Source organism: Gavialis gangeticus, unplaced genomic scaffold (genome assembly GCF_001723915.1).
Source record: "Gavialis gangeticus isolate Ggan-Ray unplaced genomic scaffold, GavGan_comp1, whole genome shotgun sequence".
Lineage (NCBI taxonomy): Eukaryota > Metazoa > Chordata > Crocodylia > Gavialidae > Gavialis > Gavialis gangeticus.
In genome coordinates, this window is record NW_017728997.1 from 10,280,783 (window position 1) to 10,290,625 (window position 9,843).

The 9,843-nt window shown below is 41.6% G+C and overlaps 1 protein-coding gene across 1 annotated transcript; it reads left to right on the plus strand.

Moving 5' to 3' along the window:
* The first annotated feature begins 555 nt into the window (after positions 1–555).
* On the plus strand, positions 556–9,837 carry RYBP (RING1 and YY1 binding protein). The gene is made up of 4 exons (XM_019504578.1): positions 556–572; positions 3,985–4,185; positions 4,322–4,420; positions 8,968–9,837. The coding sequence occupies exons 1-4, from the start codon at positions 556–558 to the stop codon at positions 9,218–9,220; spliced, it is 570 nt and encodes a 189-aa protein (XP_019360123.1). The 3' UTR covers positions 9,221–9,837.
* Positions 9,838–9,843: the final 6 nt, after the last annotated feature.

Genomic DNA, 9,843 nt, shown 5'->3' on the forward strand with positions numbered 1-9,843 from the left:
GCCTGCTGCTCCCCCTTTTTCTACGCACACAATTTCAGATTTCCGCTGCAGTTTTCACTTTCTTGTGGAGTAGAGGCGGCACGTGAGATTGGTGGAGCACTGCAAGAGTTATGTCCCTGACCAGCCTGGAGGCTGCAACACCAAATAGATGGTGCTTTCTAGTAAACAAGCAGGGGAAATGTTTAATCTGCCCCATCCCCATTTTCTGTGGGGATTTTTATTTCAGTTTATGGCATCTTTTGAAGTTACGAGTAAGCGTATTTTCAAATGCAAATGTGATTTCCCACCCCCCAGGTTGATATTGCCCCTTTTTAAAGGAGTTTTATATTTTACTGGGAAGTGCAGCAGTCCAGACTTTGGCAGAAAGTGTGGGTTGGGAAGGTTGTAAATATAGTATATTATTATCAGTTCCCCAGTCATTAAAGTTGTAGCAGAGTTCCACACCTGGCTACCATCATAAGGAGCAAATCAAAAGTCTGGGAAGTAGATCACCTTATTTGAGGCATGCCTCACATTGGTAGTCTGGATCCTTGATGTATCACTTGGTTAGACAAAATGCACGAGCACAAATGGTAAGAGTTTCTGATCTAACTCGTTATATAAAACAGCAAATAATTTAAAGTTTATGTCACTGCAGAAAAAGCAGCTTCAAGCAGTCAGGTCAGTCATACAGGGAGACAGCATCTTCCCCCTTTCTCCAATGATTTGTCAACTCTCTTCCTTTGTTGTGTGGTCTTTTTAGGACAGATGATATGAAGATCAAGCAATAATGTGTGACTGTTCAGTTTTTTTTTATCCAACTGTATAAACTGGTGACAAGGAAAAGTTGCAAAATTCTACTATTCCTGGAAGTTTAAAAGATCAACAGGTTGCATTTCACGATCATCTCTGCTATTTTAGCGAGCTTTTTGTGTGACTGGCTGCATTTATTCGTCTAGTAAAATCTCCCGTTTTTATACCAGCTGAATAGTTCTGTGTGTCATGTTTTATGTCCACTACCTGCTATGCAGTCAAGCTGTAGGATCATATCTATAAAACATACAGAAGTGAAACTGCCCCCAATCTTCCATTTAAAAACAACAAAATAGTTCAGTAGATTTACCCTTAATCCCATTTACCCTTGATTCCTCCAGGGGGAACATTTTTGAAGATGGATGATTCATTGGTAAAATGGTCTTCTGTCAAAGAAGCTTTCTTAATGTACGCTGTCTTAGCAACCATTATACAGAAAAAAGCTTTCAAGGACAATTATGCTTACATTACAACTTCATTGTCTGGTGTGCAAGAGAACGTTTGTTTAAATTTCCTGGTAACCAAAGCCATGCAGCACTTGACACAGCTTTGCCTTCACTTTATCTCTAAAATCCTAACTGTTAAGGAGTTCAAAATGCAGCATGAGGAGCAGTTGAATTCATATTATCTGTATTCACTTCAGAAGTGAATACAGCCATGTTATAAACTGGATTAGGCTGTAAGCATGTGTTTGAAGAATTTAGGTGCAACATGCCTGGTTCAAGCCAGTTACAAACATGATTATAACTTATTGAGTAGGCAGACTGGACCAAATAGTGTGTTTTGTAATTAAGCAGAACCGCTGAAACTTGCTTTAATATAAGCACAGGAATTACCAGCAAAATCTCTTCCCTTGTTTACTGAGAGGCTTTTTTAGTTGCACAGACCTTCACGTGATGGCAATAGGAACTGTTTGTTGTGCTGCTTCTGTTGTCTGCATGCATCATTGATCAATGTAAAGGTTTTATTGGCAGATAGTATTGTCTTTCTCCACCAAAGAACCAGGAAACCACTAAGCAGCTTTTCAACTAGTTTTTGATTTAATTTCTGGTCTTACAAGGATGACATTCAGTAGCAGTCCTTAGTGTGGTGCTTTTTCTATTCCCAAAGTAAGTTTATGCAGCAGACTTATTACTCTGTGAAAGCACCTACCACCATTCACAGTAGGTATCTTTTAACTGTCTTGGTTTTACTGCCACATAATATTGAGTGAAGCCAAAGAACTGACATTCTGAAGAGCGGACTAATCAGTAGCCTGGCATTATTTAAACAGGGACACCTGGTGATTTAATGTTCCTGTGGGTATGTCTACGTTGTCGTCAGAGGCATGAGTGTAGCTGGTGCTTTAGACCGGCTAGCATAGGGGTTGGTAGCTGCAGCATCAAGATTTGTTTGCTGCCCTAATTAAATACTTGGGGTGGCCAATCTAAACAGAGCTTCTGCTAGGACTGTGCTGCCAGCGATTAATGGTACCCAAGCTAGTGAGTTTTTAAAACTGCTTTGATATGAATGCACAGCCTGCAGTTGGACCCTTGATCGTACTGTAGACCTACCCTTTGTTAGTCCTTCGAGTGTAGGCACTGTAGATATTGCATGTTAACAGTTTGTCAGGGGGTTCATGCTTACTTTGTTTCCGAGCTTTGGAACTGGAATTACTAGGCTTGCACGTTCTAGCGACAGTGTTAGACAGACAAAGACCATGTCCGTTCAAATAGTATAATAGTGTTTGGCCAAGGATTGCTTAATTGCAATACTCCTGTCATGGTCCAGGCAGGCCATATGTAGCATTGGATCTTCACTGTAACCAGTTTGGGGATCAACAATATCGCAGAGATTCGTGGAGAGATGGTTACAGCATTAACGCATTTTATAGTGTGGTTGGCGTCCAACTTCTGAAGCGTAGGATCCAGAGGGCCTGGATTCTTCTAATTCCATCACAAGCCAGCTTTGAAGTCCTGCTATTTCTAGAGTTTTAAAAATTGGAAGTAGTGCTGTAAAAATATTCTGTGAACTGCTTCGTTAGTAGGAGGCTCGGGCCAAACAGGAGGAAGTTCAAGGTGATAACAGCTTGGATGAGGATTACAGAAGATATGAGTGTGTGCATTTCTAGTGAGACTGCAGAACCAGTGAATTATGTGCTGAGAGATCATTCTACTTCAGACAATAGTTTGCAATAGAAATCTATTGAACAAAGAGCTTGTTTACATTGTTTCTCTTTCAATTTTCCCTCCCTGACTAACTTTTTTATAAATTTTGTTCTTGTGTTTTCTCTCTGCCCACCATCTGCCGTATGAACAGCATTACCTACCTAAGAAATCCAGTGCTGCTGCTGCTGGTCACAGCAGCAACTAGGGATATCACTTTACCTGGTTTTGCCACTTATTGGGCAGCAGCAGCAAGCCGCTTTAGACTTAGCTCTGCTTTTAGAGCAAGCCTGCAAGAGCATGAACACCACCCCTCCTGCATCTAGCTGAGTTGTTTGAGGGTGTCACTATTTTCCAGGAAGAGCATCCTTTCTTTTCTTTTCTTTGTTTTTTTTGTGTAACTGTGAATATACATTGTATAGATAACTGAGCGCTGGTTGGAGTTTCCAGACTGGCACTGAGGGCGTACCAGTTAGAGACTGGCGCAGACGAGAGTCTTCAAGGCTCTGTGAATGTCCCATTTGTTCTGTGCAGTGAATTGTAATCTCAGCCTTTGGAACAGAACAACCCTTAGTTACCTTTTGTTGTTCTTGAATTGCAAGTCTGCCGCTTCACACATGTAGAATTTTTTTGGAAACTTAGCTTAAGCAGAGCACATAATCCTCTGATTTCATTTTCTGTGTGCAACATGCTACCAATGTCCAGTTGATATACTAAAAACAAAACAAAACCCAGCACTGGCAACTTGGAAAACTGTCATTCACTATTGTCTCCCAAGTATAAAGACTAAATTTATGAAGCCTGTGGAAGAAAAGGAGCATTACGTTTGTTAGGAATATTGAAAATGATTAACAAAGTATGGGATTACCAATGTAACTCCAGTTTGTAGGAGTGTTAGCTGTTTAGTCTGAAAATGTCCTGCTTGCAGGTATTAAGGGGGAAAATATACCCTGCGCCTAGAGGAAAATATTCTTCTTTGATTGATGGATAGATTGTAATGGTGTTTGTTGCATTTAAAATGACATATTCTTTATTAAATAATTGATAGTGGGTATTTTTTTTCTCATTATAGAAAGCCTAGAATAAACTCACAGTTGGTGGCACAACAAGTTGCTCAGCAATATGCGACCCCACCACCACCTAAAAAGGAAAAGAAAGAGAAAGTGGAAAAGCAAGACAAAGAAAAACCTGACAAGGAAAAAGAAATCAGTCCAAGTGTTACAAAGAAGAACAACACCAAGAAGACTAAGTAAGTGACAAGGGCAGACTAGTAAGACGCAGAGCTCTTCTCTGCTGAAGCTTTAAGTAGTGATGTTGTCAGGCAGTCCTGTACATTATTCAGCCAGAAACCTGCTGTTATATTTTCTCTCTTTTTCCTTTTGCAGACCAAAGTCAGATATTGTGAAAGATCCTCCTAGTGAAGCAAACAGTATACAGTCTGGGAATACAACAACAAAGACCAGCGACTCAAATCACACTTCAAGGTAACTCTTACAGAATCAGCTGCTGTAGCTACTGTTCTTGACGTCTCTCACTAATGAAACATCAAAACTGAATTGAATGGAAAGGTCCCAACTGGTAGTTTTGTAAAAACTGAATTAACAGACCTGGAAACAGAGTATTTGTACTTCCCCACAGAATGAGTGTGGTGAGGGCATCAGTAGTGCCTATGCACATGAACATTTCTGGAAAGAGCAGCTTCAAGTAGTGCAAATAATCATTAATAGCTGCTTGGTTCTTGCCCTCTAATAAAGGAGTCAGAATTCGGTCGGGGTGGCAGTTGTTTGGCTGCCAAACTGCGGTGTAAAAAAAATCAGTATTAAGCAGTGTTTAAATTGTCACCTGTTAGCTTCTTCACATCTTCTTTCCCTCATACTCAATAACAACGTGAGACGTGGGCATGTTATGTTCTCCGGGAGCCTTGCCCTTTAATACAAGCACTTCGGTTATCTGGAGAATTTGTTTTTGAATGTATGCTTTTAAGGACCGTAGGAGATCTTGCCTGAACAGGGGGAACTTTCTATCCCTTTGCCTCAAGGTAAAGTGGATGGTTGAAATAGGTAAGTTGGATGGCAGTTGACCTGTGTGCTAGGGTCCAATCTTGCCCTCAGTGGTTGACACATTTTTTTTTTTTAAATATGAAGTCTTACTCCTTATTTCTCAAAATCAGCAGTTACTAATCTTGGAGGCCAAATTCTGGCCTTGTAACAACTTGAAATTATAGAGGTCATGAAAGCAGGATTTGACCACAAAGTTTGGACACCTAAATCTCACTGGAACTTGATGGCGTGTGTGTTGTCTACGTGTGCATGTGAATTGCACTCTACAATGTCTTGTCATGAAACTTAGCTGAATTGCTGTGGTTTGTGGAAAATGTGTAACTGAAACTAATGGGTTGTGTACTACTCTGGTATTAAGTTTGGTTAAACAAGGTCTCCAGTCCGCTGCATATGGATGCTAATATTACACAATTCAACAGAATTGCTACTATATTGGAAATTCCTAAGCTATAAGAAAGCAAATGTTTGCCAATCCTAGCTATTCTTCACACGTTTGGTGCTTTGGCTCACTTAAACTGCAGAACTAGTGAAGACTCCATTTGCTCTACTTGACTTAAAAGATTGAGTTAACTATTGACGAGCGCTGCCTTTCTTCTCTCGAGGATTTGTGTCTTTACTGTATAAATGTGTTGCAGCAATATTCAGTGATCTTGGTCATAGGAGGTTTTTGACATGCCTTGCCAGTCAGCTATCATTAAATGGTTAGGTTTTATATATCTATAACGAGTGACCTAGGTTGGGTGAACTTCTTAGCAGGATTGTTCAGTCACTGTGGGGCTATTCTAATCTATTCTGTGCATCATGGCAAGATTTTATTATACCAAAATAGTTTTCGAAGGTTGTCAGGTCTGACCTAGGACCTTACCCAGCTTTGGTGATACAGCAGCTTCCTACCTGCAATTTTGATAGTTTTAACACTTTTGCTGCTCTAACCCTGGTTTTCTTGTTGCAGCTTCAGCTCCTGGCTGTCAGTGAGGTTCATCAACCCCAGGTCCCTTTTTAAATAGCTTTTATTTGTATAGAAACACTTTATCATTTATTCAGTCTTTGTCCTTGTTCAGATCTCTCAACCATTTTTTAGCAAGCTGGGAACTAACCCTCTCAAATTCTGAGAAATCTGTGTGGGTCTTGGGGCATTTGTCCAAGGGGGTGGCAGGATGGTCTTTTGTCTCCAGTTGTTACTTCTTGTTAATGTAAAGCCTGCAGCATGCTGTTAAGGTGCAGTGCTCCCACTGTACTAGGCTCTGTAGAAAATACCAGATACTTGTGGGGACAGTGCTCCCCCCTTGCAGCACGTTTAAGGGCCATTGTAAATTCCAAGTGTTCAAGAGACTCGGACCTTCTGTACTCCCCATGGGCCAGTCAGTCTGTGCTAGTGCTCCTCTGATCGCTACCACCTTTCAGCTGTGCTTGTGGCAGGAACATGGCCACATGCTTCTGCTGACTGTGGCCTTAGTCCGAACTTCTATCCCATACCTGCATGATGGATTAACTGCTGGTAGCAAATGAGCAGCTGTTGATGTGCTGAAGTATGTAGAAGTTTTCCCCAGCATTGAGGAGCCAGAAACCCCAGCAGTTACAAAACTGGGTCTCTCCTGCACCATTAAAGCAACCCCCAGACGTGTAATGGCAAATGGTGTATTTTCCAATTTCAGCGTTTGTATGAAAATTCAGCTGTACATTTAATTTCATTAGTCAACCATATCTTGTCATATAACTGAGGGGGAGTCTCTATTCTGAGGTGGATCTTGAAGGACATTTCTCATTGCTCATGCATTTTAAGCTAGGAAATCGAAATGTATGCATTGCAAAGCTCTTTCATATTAGGTTGGTTTGTCTTCCTCTGTAGAAATGCATTTGAGATCACCAAGAGGAGAAGAGTGTGGACAGGGAGATAATCCAGGCCAGGATTTTTAGCTGTTCCTGAGCATGAGAGAAACAAACAGGCCAGTAAAATTACAGGAAGAGCTGGGTTTCCTAGAGGAACTTGGGGCTTGGGGCAGAAAAATATATAAACTTACTACACTTCCTGGCATGCTTACCGTAGTGATGTTGGGCATGCTCAGGCTGCTGAGCCTATGCCTAAGAACTGCTGAAACCCCCGGTTATGCTGAGCTACTTGGCCTTTCTCCTCCTCCACAAACTGGGTGACGTTAATCACTTCATCTAAGTCTGTGGTTATATGTGAAAATTTCACACACTCTTGTACGTATGGGTAGACAGCACACAGGCATGTGGGTGTAGGACTTGGTATTCAAATTTACTGAGAGTAACAACAGCTTTGAAGAATGGAGTTACTTAGTGGAAAGGGAATAAATGGTAAATAGAAACAAGGTTATTCCATGGCTGTTTTAGCTCAGTCCAGGAAAATTTTAAGCACGTTTTAAATAAATATTATAAATGCAGTGAATAAGAACATTGCTTCATGGGTTACCTGTATAGCTACTACTTTGGAATAAGAGCATCTCGGAGGATTTGCAAGAATGTTATTATTTGCCCTCAGAAACTTTCAGTCCATCACTATTTTCCGCAGGCTGATAGTCCTAGTGCAGCTTCCCAGTGTTTCTTAAAGGATCATCGCTTGGAAGAGGCAGCCTTAGAAAGATCATCTGCAGGTTCCTCCCATGAATAGGCTGGGAAAAGAAAAGATCATTTTTCTTTCCTATCTTTGCTGTTCTGAGCTAGCTTAAAATGAGCTACAAGCAGACAAGAAATGGCAGGCTCATTCTGATACCTGCTTGTCTAGAAGCTGGGGCTTGGTCTTGAATTAACCCATCTTCCCCCATATCTCTTAAGAAGGCAACTTCCCAGTGACCTGGAGAATAACCTCAGTAATTACCCTGCTTGGGAATTTTCCACTGCCTGTCATATCCTTGGTTGCAAGGGGGAGGAGTTGATTGTAAAAATGCAGATAGTCACAGAAGGTATCCAGGTTGTAGTAGTCATGTTTGTCTAGAGGCAAAAGGAATCAAAACTTGTGGAAGAGGTGATATCTTTTATTAGATCAACTAGATATTTGCAAAGAAATTAGTCACAGAAGAAACTTTGTCTTCCAGTAGCTAGAGATAAGTCGTTAGACCACCTTCGGTACTTCCTCGTTCAAGTTGGCCTTTAATTCATTTCATTGTATATTTGTATCAGAGCCTTGAAAGCATACGCGGATGTCAGTCTCTGTGCACAGCCCAGTTCCTTATTAGCCGGTTTACTAATTGCATGATAGCACAGCACGCAAATTACTGAGATAATCCTGAGCTATAAATACCAATGCGCTCTGCTCTCTGTGTTGTCTCCTAATGGGGAAAGAGCTAACTGAAAACTAGAATTGAATGCTCAGGGTTTTACTTCCAACAGCCTTGTTCAGGAGGGAGCATTTTGAGCTGTTTCATATGCGGGCTGGTTGGGCATCTCATTCATATAAATTGGGAACAACTGAGCAGGAAAGCCAGGTTGTCCCAGTGCCCAACTTGCTTGCAGCTGCAGAGTTTCCATATGGGAATGAAAGAGCCATGTTCAAATGCTTTCATGTGGTTTTGTATTGCAAAGTCACAGCCTTGTCTCATTATATCAGGGCACGTGATGAGATGGAGAATTCAGATAACAGTTCTTTCATCTGCCCTGTGGGGAGGGGATCCTGAGGATTTCTATGGCTCCTGTCCCCACAGCTGTCAGAATAGGGTTGAGGGTACCTCTTTAACCTTCCCATCCTCTTGGCAGAGCTCTGCCAGGCAGCCCTTCCCCCTTAGGCATGAACATGCTCCTGCTACAACCCACACAGACTGTACTACCGCAGGAGCAAAAAGCCTGCTGAGTCCTTTGCGTGCTCCGCACAGCTCCAAGCATGGGGCGGTGCTGCATTCTCTTCCAAATGTCCGAGACCTGCCTGTGCAAGCGAGCTGCTGATGCAGAAGGTTTTGTCTCAAACACTGTTCCTAACAAACCTTTCCTTCTCCCCTCTTCTGTTCTTTTTTTAGACCCAGACTGAAAAATGTGGACAGAAGTACTGCACAGCAGCTGGCAGTCACAGTGGGGAACGTCACAGTGATTATCACAGACTTTAAAGAAAAGACTCGCTCCTCTTCCACATCCTCATCTACAGTGACCTCCAGTGCAGGATCAGAACAACAGAATCAGAGCAGCTCTGGCTCTGAGAGCACAGACAAGGGCTCGTCCCGCTCCTCCACACCCAAGGGGGACATGTCAGCAGTCAACGATGAATCTTTCTGAAAATTGCACATGGAGTTGTGGAAAACTATGAATCAGGGTATGAAATTCAAACACTCCACCTGCCCATGCTGTTTAAATCCTGGAGAGCCTCTTCTGTGCTTGAACATACACTTTCTTGGACATCGACCTCTTACTGATGCAACCAGGATAATTTCTGCTTGCCATGGGCATCTGGCCACCAAGGAATTTCGCACCCTGACGATTACTCTTGACACTTTTATGTATTCCATTGTTTTATATGATTTTCCTAACAATCATTTATAATTGGATGTGCTCCTGAATCTACTTTTTTATAATATCTGCTGTGCACAATTTTCCATGAACATTACAACCTTTTGTTTTTGGAGTGGGGGGGGGGAGGGCAGGGGAAGGGGGCTTTATTTATTGCATTCACAAACTCCATCCTCTTTTTCAGCATATCCTTTAAGTTCAGTTCTTCCTCCAGTTATACTCTGTACTATCAGTTTTGATATAAATTATATATAAATATATATATAAATAAATATATATAAAGGGTTATTTGAAACCAATACATGGAAACGCTGGTGCTTGAAACACTGTGAAGCGAAACAATGATATTGAACAGTAAAGATCTGGGACAGTCCCCTTCTGTGAAAGTGCTG

What these genes read in the sequence shown, in the direction of transcription:
- RYBP (XM_019504578.1), top strand. An exon ending in AACAACACCAAGAAGACTAA is followed by an intron (nt 4,186 to 4,321) that starts GTAAGTGACAAG and finishes TTCCTTTTGCAG; the next exon opens with ACCAAAGTCAGATATTGTGA. An exon ending in GACTCAAATCACACTTCAAG is followed by an intron (nt 4,421 to 8,967) that starts GTAACTCTTACA and finishes TTCTTTTTTTAG; the next exon opens with ACCCAGACTGAAAAATGTGG.